At 39.9% G+C, this 19226-nt stretch overlaps 4 protein-coding genes across 4 annotated transcripts; 3 read left to right on the top strand and 1 right to left on the bottom strand.

Moving 5' to 3' along the window:
- Nucleotides 1-10344: 10344 nt before the first annotated feature.
- On the bottom strand, nt 10345-12596 carry LRP88_02009 (lipoxygenase; the record flags this gene model as incomplete). Its single annotated transcript, XM_083238680.1, has 2 exons — nt 10345-12271; nt 12325-12596. The coding sequence occupies 2 exons, from the start codon at nt 12594-12596 to the stop codon at nt 10345-10347; spliced, it is 2199 nt and encodes a 732-aa protein (XP_083105788.1).
- Nucleotides 12597-14401: 1805 nt separating this feature from the next.
- LRP88_02008 (catalase-like domain-containing protein) lies at nt 14402-15527 on the top strand (the record flags this gene model as incomplete). Its single annotated transcript, XM_083238679.1, has 2 exons — nt 14402-14525; nt 14578-15527. The coding sequence occupies 2 exons, from the start codon at nt 14402-14404 to the stop codon at nt 15525-15527; spliced, it is 1074 nt and encodes a 357-aa protein (XP_083105787.1).
- Nucleotides 15528-16006: 479 nt separating this feature from the next.
- On the top strand, nt 16007-17813 carry LRP88_02007 (Alpha/Beta hydrolase protein; the record flags this gene model as incomplete). The annotated part of the gene is made up of 3 exons (XM_083238678.1): nt 16007-16291; nt 16339-16368; nt 16419-17813. 3 exons carry the CDS (start codon nt 16007-16009, stop codon nt 17811-17813), a joined length of 1710 nt encoding a protein of 569 aa, XP_083105786.1.
- Nucleotides 17814-18107: 294 nt separating this feature from the next.
- LRP88_02006 (uncharacterized protein) lies at nt 18108-19074 on the top strand (the record flags this gene model as incomplete). Its single annotated transcript, XM_083238677.1, has 3 exons — nt 18108-18518; nt 18582-18814; nt 18879-19074. 3 exons carry the CDS (start codon nt 18108-18110, stop codon nt 19072-19074), a joined length of 840 nt encoding a protein of 279 aa, XP_083105785.1.
- Nucleotides 19075-19226: the final 152 nt, after the last annotated feature.

The raw sequence follows: 19226 nt of genomic DNA, 5'->3' as shown, positions 1-19226 counted from the left end.
TAAGAAGCCGCTATAGAAGGATTTAACTATAAGAAATAAATTATAAGATATAAAGAAAAGAAACAACTTCTAGTGCCCGCTATAGTCTACTAAAGGGACTACTAATAAGATAACCCCGCGCGGTATAACCATACCCTATGCCCCTGATACTAGATTAAGGCATTATGGGAATATAATGAAATCTATAAATAATAAAAAATAGACTAATATAGTAGATTACTACGTAATAATTAGATTATTAAAATAAGTAGTAATAATATTAATTAAACTAAGTTTAAGCATAAGGCCTAGAAACTATAGAGAGAACTACGCTAGGAGCGCTCTAGGAAGCCCTAGAAGAGTAATAAAGAACTATAAGAGGAAAAAAACTACCCCTAATTATATAATAAAAATAATAATAAGTATTAAAATAGCCTAAGGGAAAGGTATATCTAGATTATATAAGAATATATAGAAATATTAGATAAGTAAGAAATTTATATTTAAGCCTACTACTAGGAATTAGCTAAAAACCCTTAATATCTAGAAGTACCTTTTAATTTATGAGATAATATAAGGATATACCTAATATACTAGGAATATATTAGTATCTCTTAAATATTATATTAATACTATTAGTATAAAACCTACTAAGAGGAGAAATAAAGATAAAATTACTTTCTTATTTTATTATTATATTAACTAAATAATAAACCTTACTTATAATATAAAATAAAAGGGTATAAAGTAATATATTAATATGAATTTATTAATATTATAAATGCGTAATATTTTTTAAAACTCTATTATGCTACTTAGGAGAAAAAATAAATTACTTATAAGATTAAGAACTAATAGAAAATAATTAGCTAGGAAAATAAAGAAGACCTAGGAGCTAAATAAGAATAATAGCACTAGGACTAGCTATATAGCTAGAATGATATATATAATTATAACGCCTGCGTAAATAGCGAATATAAATTTAATTATACTAGCTATACTCTAGTAATATTAAAAAACTAGGTACCCTATTTAATATAGGGCGATAGGTAGATAAGCAAGGGAATATATTACCCTAGAAGGCCCTCTACTCTACTACCAGAGTATATAGGCGATAATGCCTAGAACTAAAAGTATAAGTTAAAGGAAAATAATTAAATACTTTAATAGATAGTAAAGCTAAGTAGAACTACTTTAACCTAATAATAGCAAATAGACTTAGGCTACTATAGAGGTATAAATAAACGCCTTACTTAGTTATTAACCTAGAAGGAACCCCTTTTGACTATAATAATAGTATTATTAATAGCGAGATTAATTACCTTAAAGTTTTTATTAAAAGAAAAAACTAAGGTATTTTATTTAATATTATACTAAATAAGTAATATAATCTTATACTTAGGTACCTATAGTTATAATAATTTAACTTATATTTTAATTAAAAGACTAGCTAAGTGCTCTTTTTTAATAATAAGATACCTTTTATAGTAAATAATAACTTAAAATATAATATAAGATCTTAAACTTTTACTAAAAGAAATAAAAAAATTAAGTAAAGATAAATATAAGATACCTCTCTACTTATAAAAATAAAATATAAATATTAAAGAGGATAAAAATAATAATAATAAAGGATAATTATATAAGTTATATAATATATATAATAAGCAAGTAAAACAGACAAGCGAGTAAAATAAAAATCCCTTAACTAATATTATCTCTATTTAATTAATTAATTCCTAACCACCCAGTATATCACAGTCAAATAAAGAAGCTAATATCCTTCTTACTCTTTAAGCCCTTTAAAATAACCTAAAATTATCTCTCTAATACGCCATAAAGATCTATAAAGTTAGTCCTATAATGCTATAGCGCCGGCAATAAGGCATTCTTTCTCTATATAATACTATACCAAAGTCACGGAAACTATCTGATTTAAAGGAATAGATCATTATTTAGTTCATTCTCGACCTAGATTCGCGAGGATTTCCCCCGCGACTACGTGGTATTAAAGAAATAGCTAATTAATTACTCATTAACTACGACGCGCCACCTATCGGCAAGCGCTAAGCTTCTAACTTTATTAAGCGATACTAAGAGCTTAAGATATATTTTTTTTATAAATATAATTATTAGAGAGCTAAATGCGAAGATCTAGCTATTATTTGCGATTAATTTAAGCTTATAGAGAATATAATCGCGAAATATAATATTACCCTAGGTAATATCTATAACTTTAATAAGACTAGCTTTATAATAGGCCTAATTCAGAGCGAAATAGTTATTATAGGCTTAGAAAGGCGTAGAAGACTGAAATTAGTATAGCCTGGAGACCAGGAATGGGTTACAGTCATTCAGGCGATCAATGCGGAAGGCCGGGCTATCCAGCCGTTCATCGTGGTTACGGGCCAATATCACCTCGCCAATTAGTACCAAGAAAGCAACCTCCCGGGCGATTAGGCTATTGCGACGTCTGAAAATGGCTAGACCGATAACGAGATAGGTCTCGAGTGGCTAAAGCACTTCAATCGGCACATAACCAACCGATCAACTAGTCCCTATCGTCTTTTAATCCTCGATAGGCATAAAAGCCACCACTTGGCCGACTTTGAGATATATTACGAGGAGAACAATATTATCACGCTTTATATACTACCTTATTTATCTCATCTGCTTTAGCCTCTTAACGTCGGGTGCTTTGGGCTACTTAAAAAGGCTTACGGTCAAGAAATAAAGCATCTAATTAGATACTCTATAACCCACGTTTTAAAGACTAAGTTCTTTCTGGCCTTTTATACCGCATATTAAGCCACTATGATAAAAAGAAATATTAAGAGAGGTTTTAAAGGAGCCGGGCTTATTCCTCTTGACCCGGAAAGTATAGTCTCAAAGCTTAATATGCAGCTATAGACTCTAACGCCGGTTAAGGAGGAGGCTAGCCCCTCTAACCCTTAGGTCTTAAAGACCCCAAAGACCGTCCTTAAGGCCAGGTCTTAGTCTAAATACCTTAAAAGATAAATCAGAAGGCATTAAAGTAGCTCCCTTAAGTTAATTCTAGAAGCCCTAAAGTCTCTTTTAAAAGGAATAAAGGCAATAATATATAAGAATGCCTTATTAAGGTCTAAGGTCTAAGACCTTTAATAGGCGAATGAGATACTAAGCCGGCGGCGGAGGGCAAAAAGGACCCGCCTATAGAAAAGAGGTAAGATAACTCTGGATAAAGGAAGGTAGGCAATTAATTAAATGGATGTTAATGCGTAGGTAGTGGCTAAATCATCGCGGAGTGGTGGTCAAGGGAGGTCGGCGCGACCGGGGGTTTGGCATTATAGTATCTACGGCAAGCCTGGCCATAATGCAAGGACCTATTAGGTAGTGATTGAGACGTCTGGGGAAGAGTATAGCGATAAGTTTTAATTAATTAGATAGTTTATTATATTTTTATAGCGATTTTTATTTTAAAGGTTAAAGAAAGTATTTTACTTACTTATTTATTTTACTTACTTATTATATATATTAATATAGAAAGGATATATTAGGGAAAGTAAGTTATTTATTAGATATCTTATTATATTTATTCTAAAGAAAAATAAAAAGCTCTAGCTTTATATTAACTTTAAGATACTTAATACTATTATAATTAAAGATTATATACTATTACTTCTTATTAATAAATTAAAGGATTGGCTTTTTAATATAAAGTATTTTATAATACTTAACCTTAAAGGAGCTTATAACCTTATTTAAATTAAAAAAAGATATAAATAGAAAACTGCTTTTTATACTAAGTATAAATTATTTAAGTACCTTATTATGCCCTTTAGACTTATTAATATACCTATAGTATTTTAATAAATAATTAATAATATACTATGAGAATATCTAAATATATTTATTATATATTACCTAGATAATATCCTTATCTTCTCTAAAATAAAAGAAAAATATATAAAATATATCTATAAGGTACTATAAATACTATAAGATGCTAAGTTATTAATAGAGCCTAAGAAAAGTAAATTCTATGCCTTAGAAGTGGAATTCCTTAGATATATTATCTCCTATAATAAGATATACATAGACCCTAAGAAGGTCTTAGCGGTAAAAGACTAAAAAGAACTAATTAATATCAAAGAAGTATAAGCTTTCCTTAGATTTACTAATTACTATTATAAATTCCTTAAAGCTTTTAGATAGATAGCTATACTATTAATAAAACTTATAAAGAAAGATAAGACCTTTGTATTTAGAAATAAGGCCAAGGATGCCTTTAATAAGATTAAAAAACTCATTTTAAGCGAACTAGTACTTAAGATATTTAACTTATCTCAACTAATTAAACTTAAAACCGATGCCTTAGACTTCACCCTAGGCGCCTAAATTAGGCAATAAGATAATAAAGGATTCTTATACCTAATTGCATTCTACTCTTATAAGTTATATAGAGTAAAACTAAACTACCTTATTTATAATAAAGAATTCCTTATAATTATTAATACCTTTAAAGAATTTAGGTATTATCTCTTAAGAAGCTAATACTAAATTAAGGTATATATAGATTATAAGAATATTACTTACTTCGCGAAAATATAAGAACTTAGTAGATAATAACTCTAATATATTAAATACCTCTTAGAATTTAATTATATTATTATCTATATTAAAAGAATAAAGAATAGTAGAGTTAATGCTATTAGTTAATGCCTTGACCTAGATATAAGAAAAACTAAGATAAAGAAATAACTCTTATAATTTATATAAGAAAGATACCTTATATAATAAATCATCGTGATAACCTATATAATAAAATAGGGTAATTTATTATTTATAAAGATCCTAGAGTATAACTAATACCTCTTAAATAATAAAAAGATAAATAAGTAATAAATACTAAAGGAATTATAATATAACCTTATACGCGAAATATATAGCTACCTATTATATAAGCACTAAGGAATTAATAAAACCCTAGAATAAGTTAAAATAATATTTATTTTTCCTAATATAAAGAAAATTATTTTAACTATTACTAATTAATATAACCTCTACGCAAAGACTAAGGCATAATACTATAAACTATATAGAAAGCTATAACTACTCCTAGTTATATAATAACTATAAGACTTAATTACTATGGATTTTATTACTAAACTACCCCTATTAGAAGAACTAGCTATTAGAAACTTCTATAATATATATAATAAGCGAGTGCACTAGATAAGCGAGTGCACTAAAAATCCCTTATCTAATATCATCACCATTTAATTAATTAATTCCTCATAACTAGAGATATCTCAATTAAATAAAGAAGCTAGATTACTTCTTATACTTTAGGCCCTTTAAAATAACCCAGATTTAAAACTATAATAAACTACAAGGCTTTACCAGGTTAACTACTATGCCTTACGTCATCGGCACAATGGCATACAATCTCAACGCGATACTATCCCGAAATCACGCAAACTATTAGATCTAGAGAAATAAATTATTATTTAGTTTATTCTTAACCTAGATTCGCGAGGATTTCCCCCCTGGCTATATGGTATAAAAGAAATAGCTAATTAATTGCTTGCCGACCGCGATGCATCACTAGTTGGCATGCGCTAGGCTTTAAACTTCGTTAAGCGATACCTAGACCTTAAGACGCGTTTTTTTCGCAAATATAACTACTAAAGAGCTAAGTGCAAAGATCTAACTATTATCCGCGATTAGTTTCAGCTTATGGCGAATATAATCGCGAAGTATAGCATCTAATTAGATAATATCTATAATATTAATAAGACTAGCTTTCTTATAGGCATAATTATAAGCGGAATGGTCATCATAGGCACAGAAAGGCATGAAAAGCCAAAAGCAGTGCAGCCTAGAAACCGAGAATGGATTATAGTTATTTAGGCGATTAATGCGGAAGGCTGGCCGATCCCGCCGTTTATTATCGGTGCGGGCCAATATCATCTCGCCAACTAGTACCGAGAAAGCAACCTCCCGGGCGATTAAGCTATTACGACGACCTAAAATAGCTAGACTAATAATAAGACTAGTCTTAAGTAGCTTAAGCACTTTAACCGGTGCATAACTAATTAATTAATTAGTATCTATTATCTCTTAATCCTCGATAGCTATAAAAGTTATTACTTTATTAAATTTAAGAGATATTATAAGGAGAATAAAATTATTAGGCTTTATATGCTACCTTATTCCTTTTATTTATTTTAGCCCCTTAATGTTGGGTGCTTTAGCGTGCTTAAGAGTGCTTATAGTTAAGAAATAAAGCATCTAATCAGATACTTTATAACCCATGTTTCAAAGACTAAGTTCTTTCTGGCCTTCTACGCCGCATTTTAAGCCACTATAATAGAACGAAATATCAAGGGGGCTTTTAGAGGAGCTAGGCTTATTCCTCTTAATGCGGAAAATGTGATCTCAAAGCTTAATATATAGCTATGTACGCCAATGCCGGTTGAGGAGGCAGCTAAACCGTTGACCCCTTGGGCCTTAAGGACCCCAAAGACCGTGCTTAAGGCTAGATCTTAGTCTGAATACCTTGAAAGACGAATTAGAAGGCATCAGAGTAGCTCCCCAGAGTCAATTTTAGAAGCTCTATAGTCTCTTGCAAAGGGGACAAAGGCAGTTATGCATCGGGTAGCCTTATTAACCGCTAAGAATAAAGACCTTCGAGAGGCAAATGAGATACTAAGCCGGCGCCGGAGGGCAAAAAGAACCCGACTATAGAAAAGAGGGGTAATAACGGTAGAGGAAGGAAGGCAAGCAATTGATCAGATGGATGTTGATGCGTAGGTAGTGGCTAAATCGTCGAGAAGTGGTGGTTAAGGGAGGTCGGCGTGATTAGGTGTTTGGCGTTGTGGTGTCTGCGGTAAGCCTGGCTATAATGTAAGGACTTATTAGGTAGTAATTAAGATATTAGGGGAAGAGTATAGCTAGTAGTTTTAATTAATTAAATGGTTTATAGTGTTTTTATAGTGATTTTTATCTTTAAGGTAGAGATTTTTAATATACTTGCTTATTTAGTGCACTCGCTTATTATATATATTAATAATATTCTTATTATTATAAATAGATTTATGAAATTTTCTTATTTTATACCCTATAAAGAATTAATAATAGTAAAAAAATTTACTTATTTCTTTTATTTTTATATTATTAAAATATATAAAATACTACTTGAGATTATTATAAACTAAGGACTACTATTCGCATTAAAATTCTAATAGAGCCTTATAAGATATTTAGGAATTAACTATAAACTCTCCACCGCTTACTATAAGGAGACTAATAGATAAATAAAACGCATAAACTAAATACTAGAATAATACCTTTATTGCTATATTAACTATAAATAAACTAATTAGGTTAAAAAGCTACTAGCTGCTTAGCTAGCCTATAATATAGTAACTAATAAAAGCACTAAGGTTATATTAATATATATTAATTTTAGATTTATACTAGATATTTACTAATAATCCCGAGACGCTATTATTAACCCTAAGGCAATTCTTACTAATAACTAATTATAAAACCTATATAAAGAAATAAAAATAAAACTTAAATTTATTAAAAATAAAATAATAATATATACTAATAAAAAAAAATTAAGGGATTAATCCTCTTAGAGAGAAATATAATTTATCTTATAATAAAAAATATTAAAACTAAATAATAAAATAAAAAACTTAACTATAAATATATTAGATTATATAAAATTAAGTAAAAAATCTTAAAATATAATTATAAACTAGACTTACTACTTAAGGTTAAGCTTTATTTAATTTTTTATATTTTATTACTTAAATTAATATAAGATACTATCTAGGTAAAAATAAATAAAGAACTAGATATAAAAGTTAATAGACTAAAAGAATATATTATAAAAGCTATCCTTAATATAAATAAAATTAATAATAAAATAATATACTTTATTAAATAAAAGGATTACCTAGACTTAGAAAATATATAAAAACCCCTAGAATACCTTATTAGTATATAGTAATTATTAAAGAATTTTTATTAATAATAATAGGCATAAAGAGGTCATCCTAATTAATAATATCTATAGTACTAACTAGCTACGCTTTAGCTACTATAAAAGATTTTATATTCTCTATAGCCTCTAACTTATCTAGTATCTTAATATTCCGATAAAGCATCTCTGCCTTATACTTAATTAGCTAACGCTTCTAATAATAAAGATATATTAAATAATTAAGCCATTTATTCACTTACTACTATAAGGAAATTAACTCCGACTCCGCTACCTCTTCCTCTTACTCTAAATAATATTTTTCTTATACTAAGCGATTAGCTACCTTAGAAGTTAGAAAATACCGCAAGGAAGAATAAAAAAAATATACTAGAAAGAAGAGTAATACCATAGCTATTATACTTCTAACCACATTGAGTATACTAGGCATAATACTTATAACCCTCTTTTGCCTAGTATTTTAGCTATCGCGGTTTATAATAACTATAAGGTATAATTAAAAAACTAGTATTTTTAATAAGAAGGGCTTAGGCCTTTTAGTTACGCGTGGCCTTAGAGTCTAATATAATATTAGTAGGAAAGGAGGAATAAGTATAAAACTAAGTTATATACCTTGGGATATAGCCGCAGAAAGTGGTCTTAAGGACAAAACCAATAGAGAGGGGATATTATATCACGGCACTAGTTATAACAAGCGCCGGAGTCACATATAGCCCACCATAACCGGCGAGTACCCTGCGACTTACACTACTAATAGTACGTACTATAAGCCTCAAGGTAGGACTTACGATCTAGATTACGACTCACCGTGAGCCTCAACTCACAAATCATAAGCTAGACTAAGTATATAAAACATACTCATTATACTTCCTTATATATTAGCTACCTTAGCTATTAATATAACTTAGTTACACTTAATACCTTTAAGCATATTACTAGACGTAACTTATAATTATTGCTTAGACTACGCCTAGCACTCTCTGCTAATATAAACCCTGCATAACCGGTTTATCCCTTGGGAAACACACGATCGTCACACTAGCCCGTACCTATAATAAACAGCGGGATTATTTAACCTTTTGTATTAATCGCATAAATTATAATAATCTATTCTTAGTTTTTAGGCTAAATTAATTTTAATCTTTTATATCTTTCTCTACTTATAATAACTATTCTACTTATAATAATACTTATTATAAAGCTAATCTTATTAAAGTTATAGATATTAGTAAAAGTAATATTATATTTTATAATTATATTCTTTATAAGCTTAAACTAATTATAAATAATAATTAGATCTTTATATTTAGCTTTTTAATAGTTATATCTATAAAAAAAAAGGTCTTAAGCTCTTTATATTACTTAATAAAGTTAGAGGCCTAGCGCTTACTAATAGGTAGCGCGTCATAGTTAATAAGTAATTAATTAGCTATTTCTTTAATACTATAACGTACTTGATAAGCATGTGTCTCAGATAAGCATGTGTCTCAAGTATACTGTGCACTAAAAGTACAGATTTCTAAGCTTAATAAAAATAGCTTTAAGATAGCTACAAACTTAAAAAAAGCTGTTTTAGGTATTTAACTATTATATTAACTATATATAATTTTAATAGACTTTTAGAAAAGCTTCTTTATAGAGAAATAGCTTATTACACAGTGTAAATAGACTTTTTAAATACTAGCTTACTAAGATTTTTCTAAAAATATATAAAAATTATTATAAGTAGCTTATTATATAAAATAACTAAAGTTTTAATTCTAGCTATTTTAGGCTTAGCTTGGTTTTATAAGAGCTTTTTTAAAATTGCGATTTAAGGTGTAAATATTAATGGGACATATGCTTGTCTGGGACATAAGCTTATCATACACGTTAGAGTTATAAGGGAAATCCTTATAAATCTAGGTCAAAAATAAACTAAATAATAATCTATTCCTCTAGATTAAATAGTTTATATAATTTAGGGATTTAATCGCAATGCATAGATATATTATATTACCGGCGATAAAGTATAATATAAGAGACTTTATAGGTTTTCGCGGCATATTAAAAACTTAATTTAGGGTTATTCTAATAGGCCTAAAGTGCAAGAAGAATATTAGACTCTTAATTTAACCGTGGCATTTTAGGTAGTTGAGAATAACTCGATCAAATAGAAATATAGTAGGGTGAGGGATTTTTGATCCGCATGCTTGTCTGATCCGCATGCTTATTATGCACGTTACTATACGTAGCTGGCAAGGGTTACACTTAGGACTTGGGAGATGGCACAACACTGTAATATTGAAGTTTTTTGACTACCTCTCTCAGTACCACTACATTCATGACTTTGGCAAGTAGACCATCCCGCTGTAACCTCACTGATCCTCTTAGATTAAGATGGAGATGGCAGTCGTTGATGGCTCCAGGACCGGGTACTCGACATTTCCCTTGGTCTGAGCCAGCGAAATGATCTGGAAAATCTCAGAAAGATCATTTAGACGACTGTAGAGGGTCTTGGCCGCGTCCTTGATGGCAGCAGCGTTGAACTCTGGGTTGTCCCCGATGTTTCGGGCCTTGTTGACGTTGTACAGCGACTTGGCGTACGTGAGGAGGTTGTACCGGTCATCGACCTTGAAGCTCAGCAGCTCGGGGAGCTGGGCCGCCAGAAGCCAGTCCTTCCACTTGGGACCTTCGGTGCCGATGGGGAGGGCCTTGGTGAGATCTGCCTCCGTGTAGCCCTGGAGGGTCTGGAGGTCACCGGGCAGGGCGGTGCAGAGCGCCGGAGGCTTGGCGGGGACGAAGCTGTAGTAGTAGTCCTGGAGATAGTTGACAGCGGTGTGCTGGGGAGACGCGATGTGGATGCACATGGTGACAGCGTCGATGAGCTCGTCAACAGTCTTGATAGTGGGGAACGAGGTGACTTGACCACCGTTCTGGCTCTGGATCTCCTGGCACCAGGGAAGAATGTACTTGTCGTTCTTCACGTCGGCGTCACACTTGTACTTAGTCTCAAGCACCGACTGGACGAACTCGCGAATGACGCCCCAGAGCAGGTACATGTCATAGGCGTACGGGTAGTTGCGGTACTTCTCGTACTTCTCCTTCTCAATGTCGAAGCCGCGCTTCTTGAGGTCGTTAGGGATGTACTTGTCCACAAAGTTGAAGTTCTTGTATGAGTAGTCGACGAGCTTGAAGGCTCGGTACTTGGACTTGTCGGGGTCCACGGGGTTCCACGTGGGGCCAAAGCCCGAGATTCTGGCGATGACGGCTGGGACCAGGAGTGTGCGGGCGGCAGAGTTGAGGGCTAGGGTTCTGAACCAGTGAGGGCTGAGGACCTCGTAGAGGAGATGGCCCTCGGGAATGGTTCGGTTGGTGGCGACGATGATGGCCTCCTCAACCATGTGCGTGTCGACGAGATGAGTAGCAATCTCGTGTCTAGCCCAGTCGGCAGTCTGGGCGCAGGTCTTGGCGTATCGCCATGGCCAGTCCTCCTTCTCGTCGACGTTGTTGTCATCGGGGGTCAGTCTCTTGTTGAAGATGGTGACAGACTTGTCGAGAGAGCCCTTGTAGTCGATGGTGATGGCAAGTGGGTGAAGCCTTCCGTCCTCGTGCAACTGGAAGATGACAATCGGAGCACAAGCGTATCGCTCTGCCTTTCCGATGGGTACGTTCTGCTCGTTGAGGATGGGGACAACGTTGATAAAGGTCTCTTCATCCTTGAGACCCGTGGCCTTTCGGAAGTACGAGTAATCCTGAATGAGAATGTCCTTGCCGCTCGACAAGATCTTCTTGATACCATCAGCGCCCTGCTTTTCAGCTTGGGAAATGTACTCCTGGATCTTGTCCTTGGGAGCGGTCTCGATGGTTGAAGGGTTGACACCACTCAAGTGCTGCTGAGCAAATCGGGCATCCGAGTACCAATCCTGGTGCTCACCGATGTTGCGGCCCTTCATGATGTCGGTGGCCGGGCTCTGGTGATCTCGGTTCCACTGCTCGCAGTCGGCGAGAGTTGGGCCAGCGTACGGCGTGCCCTCGGCCTCGATCTCCTTGGGGATGAGGAAGCCGACGGCCTTTGCAATGTTTCTCACGAATTGCGTCTTGTTGTAGTCAAAGATCTTGCCGACACCCTCACTCCTGGGCTGTTCCTCTGGGTTGTTGGTCTGGTCATCCTTCTCATCATCAGGGAGGTCCTTAAGATGAGGAGGGTAACCGTCGGATCCATCAGTCCACTGGTAGATCTGCTGCTTGGTCGTGAGATCTCTCTCAATGGGGAAGATGGGCTCAAAGCCTCGGGCATCATAGTGAGCCGCAGCACTCAAGCTCGGTTAGCTAGGCTCTGTCGATGACGGTGCTGAGGATCAACATACGCTTCTTCAATGATCTTGTACATCTCGGTCATGGCAAGCTGCGTGCCCTTGAAGGTTCCCTTCTTGATACCTTCATTGGCAACGAGACCGCCCTTGAGAACACCCTGCTTGGTGGTCTCGAGGGCAATGCCAATTCGCAAGAGCTCGTTCATGAACACACCCTTGTCAAAGACCTGCAGGTCTTCCTTCTCGACATCGTTCCTCACCTTGCCCTTGAGGATCTTGTCCAACTGGGAGCGAGGTGGGAGGGGCTTGTGGACGGCGGCAGACATGGTGAAGGAGCAGTATTGGTTGATAGAATGAGGGAGAAGGTATGGTGAGGATGTAGAGAGAGCGTGATGAGGAGTCGAAAGTCTAGACATTTGTAGTCGTTATATACTACTCATTCACCTTGCCACTCGTCTCCCAGCTGGACTGTGGACATTGTGGGTATCATCACGACCTTCCTCAACCGACGGCTGTGACGGTCGCACAACGCTGTATGTTGAGCTCCGGTCTCGTCTCAGTAGCAGTAGCCAAGCAAGTCTGGATTCTTTGATCCGCGACAACAACAAAAAAAGGCCCAGGAAACACGCGGCTTCTAATGCAGACATGCCTTCGGCTCTGCACGTCGTCCGCTTCCCCGCCAGACAGCCAGCCACTTGAAGATGCACCCAGCTTAATCTGGCGGGAATCCGCTCGCTGCAGGATAACACATGAAGATGAACAAGGTCCATCCTGAAGTCGTAGTGCGGCTGAAATGGACCTGTACAACATTGTCTGTCTCATCGTTGGTTCGTCGCCCTGTACACGCGTTTTGTGGAGGTGACTGCCGCAATGGTGACATGCCCTTGTGCGGGGAAACAGCCAAGGAACTGACGTGAGCGAATTCGAGAGGCGCATTTGGTCATCTTTTGCCATACATTGTGAATGTGGCTGGCTGTTGACCCTGGCCTAGCCTAGCAATGTCTCAGTGAACACGCTCCACCAAACACTAGGGCAGCGGGTAGTGCCGCACCGGACGGCCGTTAGTTGGCATTAGTCGTCTCAACAGTCTCAGTTGAGTTGAGGAACTGATAAGTCTTCAGAGACGAGGCCTTCTTCTGCTGCAGGCCCCATCATGCTTGACCGGTCTTGGTATCTCGTCCGAAGACAAACAAACTATTGCCAATAACGCTGCATTCCAACCCAAGAGGAGACATGCCCGCAAGGTAACAGCCGGTCTTCACATTCCACACCACACTCGATGCGTGTGTCGGTGCGCCTAAGCCGCCACAACGGTATCACACCCGTTGGCGGTGACTTACGTGAGGCTCTAGACCTCGACCTCTGGACCTGTTAGCGCTCGCGCAATGGAAACCTGCCTTTTCACAAGCTTGCAAGTTTGCTTCTTGGCGAAAGCCTTGCCGCACCCTATAGACCATTCCCCAATCACGGCAGTCGATATGGTCAGCGTGCCTTGAACTCGTCTTCTGCCTGTTTCAGCTCGTGCTCGTATTTTCAAGTCCCCCCTGTAATACAGCGCCAACCACATCTGATGTCACTGTTGCACAACCTACTCAGCCCCGAGATTGACACATTCGTACCACGCACCATATCACACCGCTAGTATCCATCGACAGCCACGAGATTCGAAGCTTGCAGTGACGTGCATTGAGGTCGGAGCTGTTTTTCCTTCTGCAGCATCGGTCAGGACAATGGGCTGGTCGAGAATATATCCCCTCACGCTATGTTTCTGCAAGGGAGAAAAGAGTCTCTTTGCGTGGGCAGTTGAGATAGTCGTCTTGATAGTTGAAAGAGCAGATGGGAGGCTGTGCACCGGAGCTAGCGAATGGCTAACAGAAGCCCGTGATCGCCGATATGCATCGGAATGGCTGGCTGTCTCTTGGCGGCGACCACTCTAGAACCGCTTACTCTCTGATAAGGCAAAATGTGATGGAACCTTGAGGAATGTCGTGCTCGATTGTGTTCTCACCTGGGCAATCTCACTGCGTCAGCCTCGACTTGATAAAGTCGTCTTGTTCTTCCATAATTCACAAACTGTTCAAACTATTCCTACCTACCAAGCACTCATTTTGACCGAGTCTAGTCCCTCGCAATGTCTTCCACTCAAGATGCCCCCTCCAACGGTAGTGCAGATGGCACAACAAAGGGCAGACTCCCAAAGGACTTGGTGAATGCCATGCAGGCGATTTTCGGCAAGCATCCTGGCTATCGCACCAGTATGTACCTCAGAACCTTTGATGTTGATCTCGGTCTCACTCCTGTACGCAGCTCATGCCAAGGGTCTTCTTGTTGAGGGTAAATTCACACCAACCAAGGAGGCCAAGACACTTTCCATTGCTCCTCACTTCAACAACCCCTCAACCCCTGTCGTCGCTCGCTTTTCTGTCGGTGGTGGTATCCCTCACATTGCCGACGTGGACAACGGCGCCACCCCTAAGGGTATCGCTGTCCGTTTTCAGGTTGACTGTGACACTTACACCGACCTGATCGCCCACACCTTCAATGGATTCGCCACCAACGACGGTGAGGGCTTCTTGGCCTTCCTGAAGCTCTTTGGGGCTGTTGGACAGGCCGAAGCCGCGCTCAAGAAGGCCCTCGAGGAGGGCCGTGATGCTACCAAGGAGAAGGAGATCCTGAAGCAGGTTGGGGCTGCGTTCAATGCCTTTCTCGGTCAGCCTGGCCACGAATCCGCCAGGGAATTCGTGTCGGCCGAGAAGCCAAACCCCCACAACTATGGTACTATCACGTACTACGAACCCAACACACACGTCCTGACCAACAAGGACGGCAAGGTCACCAACGTGCGGTATCGCCTCATTCCCGCAGACGGGGACCATCTCTACCCCCAGAAGACAGACGAGGACAAGAAGTTCCTGGAGAACCTTCCAAAGAGCTACCTGGAGGATGACTTGCATCAACGATTCCCGGGCAAGCCCATCGTCTTCACGATCCAGGCACATATCGCAGACCCCCACGACGTTCTGGACGATGCCACAAAGCCATACAAGAGCACCACCTTCGTTCCTGTTGGTAAGCTCGAGATCAACAAGGTCTCGGATGACAACGCCGCCAGACAGCAACAGATCGCATTCAGTCCGGTTCCGGAGAGGGGCGGTGTCAAGGGTATCACATCGTCCAAGGATCCGCTCATCTCTGCACGAAAGGGCGTCTACTACATCAGCGCTGATCAGCGAAGACATGAGAAGCAGGTTGAGTAAGATTATGTTTAGTACGTCCTAGCTAGTGAACAAGAAATGATTCTCAAGAATGCGTCTGAGTGTATCAATGTTTTGTCCGAGGTTGAAAACTGGCTGGGTATGAGATGGCAGGTGAAATCGCATTCGGCAATAATTATCCAGCCGAACTCATGTTTTAGCACGAGTCGAAGCAAGCTAGACCGTTCGGTAAGTGTATGGGATCATTGTCATTCGCGAAGTGAGGGTCAGTGTCCCCGCAGATGGTCAGTTTCTCCGCATCGCCATCCTTGATATTGCGGGGTGACGATGTTACCTCGGTCTCGGACATCCAGGATAAAAGGTTAGATCGACTCATTTGTTCTGGGGTTGGGTAAATATTTAGCAGAAATTAAACTGACCCCGGATTTCGACTGCCTAGCTAGACGTTAAAATGGCGCTGTGTTCGTCCGTCGCCTTACTGATCGACCAAGACATACAGGCTCGCAACTACTGCCATCACCATGAAGTCTCTGGCTTTCGGTGTCTTTGTCCTAGCCCAGTCGCTGGCACAAGTTGCGGCTGGTCCCTTTCATAAGCCCCATAGCACAACGCCTGTGGCCACCATCAAGAATGGAAGCTATCAAGGAGCTCATTCTCCAGAGTATGACCAAGACTTCTTCCTTGGCATCCCTTATGCCCAAGCACCGGTTGGCGATCTTAGATTCCGCAATCCTAGGTCCTATCATGAAACTTGGAAGGGGAACCGTGATGCTTTGAAGTACTCGCCTGCTTGTGTCGGTTATGGAGTAAGTTATTGGGACCTATTCCGGCTACATCATACTGATATCTCTAGCCCTCGCAAATTGGTTATAATACAAGTGAGGTGAGTTTAAAACCCATAGCCGGGAGAACTGATGACTAAATTTAAGGTAGGATTGTCTTTACTTGAATGTCATTCGACCTTCAGGATACGAAAAGAAGCAGCTCCCCGTGGCTGTCTGGATCCATGGCGGAGGCTACGTCCAGGGCAGTGGTGTCGACCTCCGATACAACCTGTCTTTCATCGTGAAGCAATCTGTGAAGATTGGACACCCGATTGTTGCAGTCAGCATCAACTATCGCCTCAGTGCCTGGGGTTTCCTTAACTCGGCCGAGTTCTTCCAGCAGGGCGACTCCAACATGGGCCTGCGCGACCAGAGACTCTCCCTTCGCTGGATTCATGAAAACATTGCTGCATTCGGCGGTGACCCATCCAAGGTTACGATTTGGGGCCAGAGCGCCGGTGCTGCATCTGTAGGAGCGCAGATTCTGGCTTACAATGGCCGAGATGATGGCTTGTTCCGTGCCGCCATTATGGAAAGTGGAACTCCGTTGGCACTTAGTTCCCAGACGATTCTGGCCGAGGCCTCATACAAGCTACTTCTGGAAAAGACCGGCTGCGATACCGTCAAATGTTTACGGGGTCTTCCCTTCAAGGACTTGAATGCCGTGCTCAACACCACAGCTCTTTCTGGTGGATGGACGCCCAAGATTGATGGCGACTTTGTGGTCCGTCACTCATCTAAACAACTCGCTGACGGGCATTTCGTGAAGGTCCCAATCATCGTTGGGGCTAACACAGATGAAGGAACCAGCTTTTCACCAAAAGGCATCAATACTACGGACGAGTTCCAGAAGGCAATCGAGAACTCATCTCCCCCAATCAGCAAAAGTTTTGCACAGAAGATTCTGAAAGCATACCCTGAGAAGAGCCGGGATCAGATCTTACCCAACCTCGCCGCCGACTGGATCCCCCCGGCGTCAAATGGCAAGCAGTATCGGAGAACCGCCACATACTACGGGGACGTCATGATGGTAGCCCCGCGTCGACTGGCAGCCGAGACTTGGGCAAAACACAACTTGCCAGTCTACTCTTTTCGATTTAACGCCATTCCGTCTTGGGCAACCTACCTAGATGGAGCCACACATTTTGTTGAAGTGGCTTTTGCCATGCTCAATCTTGAGGGCACAGGCTACCCTCCAGTTCGCACCCCGCCGTTTCAAGGGCTTGCCAAGTCATATAGAGAACTTTCGCGGTTGATGGCAAGCGACTGGATCAAGTTTGTTGCGACTGGTAACCCCAACGGTTGGAAAGGGCGGGAGAAGGCCGTCCCCAGTTTGGGCAAGCCTATTCCCCAGTGGCCCATATACCAAGAGGCCAAGGGTCATGTTGCCCCAAGAAACTTTCTCTATGAAGGAAACGTGACCAACACAGTTGAGAGTGACACGTGGAGGAGTAAGGGTATTGCGCTTTTAAACTCGGCCAACTTTGAGGTTTACGACCGTTAAATAAGCTGCGGCGTGAGCCTTTCTGCTCAGGTTGAGGGAGATAATAGTTTATTTATTATATATAGGCGATGTAAATACCTAAGACTTTCACCTATCTTATTCTGCTATTTAGAGTGAGGCCTTTATAGATAGTAAGAATAATGGGGTAATCCAAGCCCCTACATGTCCTGTTTCAAGACTAAGCCAGAATTAGTATCGCCGACGGGCCAACGCAAAGTGTGGCTATTTAAGGACTTGAGAAGTAGGAGGTTGCTCTCTCACTAGCATCGACTACGGATTAAACCTCTCTCGATAATGGCCTTCTTCTCCCCAGACGACGAGTTTCCTCCGGTTCCCAGTACTTGCCATGGAGAAACCATATCAACACCTTTGCTTTTCAACCTCACAGGCAAGACAGCCCTCGTCACGGGCGGTAATGGCGGGATTGGGAGTGGAATGGCCAGAGGTCTGGCCGAAGCTGGAGCCGACATAATTATAATCCAGATCCCCGGTGAGGTCTCGCCAGTTGCCGAGCAGCTTAGGGCAGACACAGGGCGACGGGTGGATGTGTATGAATGCGATCTAGCCAGGTCGGACGCGATCCGCAAGACACTTGACGGCATTTTGAATCGTGACCAGCGCTCGGTTGACATTTTATGCAATGTTGCAGGGATCAGTGGTGGCTTCGTACCGGTGCTCACAGAGACTGACGTCCATCGCGAGTTGGTGAGTAATCCTGACGATAGCAGTGCCGATCAGCTCTAAGCAGCACTAATGTCGAGATTTCAGGTTGTTCAAATTCACTATCACGCTGTATACGTACTGTCGCAGCTGGTTGGACGGCACATGGCTGAACGTGGGCAAGGGGGCAAGATTATCAACGTTTCTTCGATCGCAGCCGAGAGGGCCATGACGAGATTCTCAGTATATGGCCCTGTTAAGGCGGCAGTAGGACAGCTAACGAACTCGCTAGCAAACGAGCTAGCAATCTACAACATCCAAGCCAATGTGCTCTGTCCTGGGTAAGTCTCCATCCCGAGTGGAAGGGTTTTACTGGTGACCCTCAAGACTGACCAGAACGACCAGTTGGATACACACTCCCATGTCTGACCGTAGCTTTGGAGATGAGGAAGCAAGCACTAGGATACTCAAGACAATCCCTGCCGGAAGATGGGGCAAGCCCAGCGATTTCAAGGGGGTCACAGTGTTTCTAGCCAGTGCTGCGAGCGACTATGTGACGGGTGCTAGAATCCATGTGAGTGGTGGAACTCATGGAATGTAAATGTTTGATGTTGCTTTTGAACTTCATGCACCTCTATTAGTTTTTGAATAACTGCCCGAACCATGTCTTTAGGTCATCCTGCATCCCTTGCCGCCACCTCTTAGCTGAAGGAAGCGTTGGTAGGGACATGAACGCATGGGGAACTCCTGGGT

This window comes from Fusarium phalaenopsidis (assembly GCF_050370095.1).
Source record: "Fusarium phalaenopsidis strain FUZ10S chromosome Unknown contig_32282, whole genome shotgun sequence".
In the NCBI taxonomy this organism is placed as follows: Eukaryota; Fungi; Ascomycota; class Sordariomycetes; order Hypocreales; family Nectriaceae; genus Fusarium; species Fusarium phalaenopsidis.
This window is presented reverse-complemented; position numbering and strand designations above follow the sequence as displayed.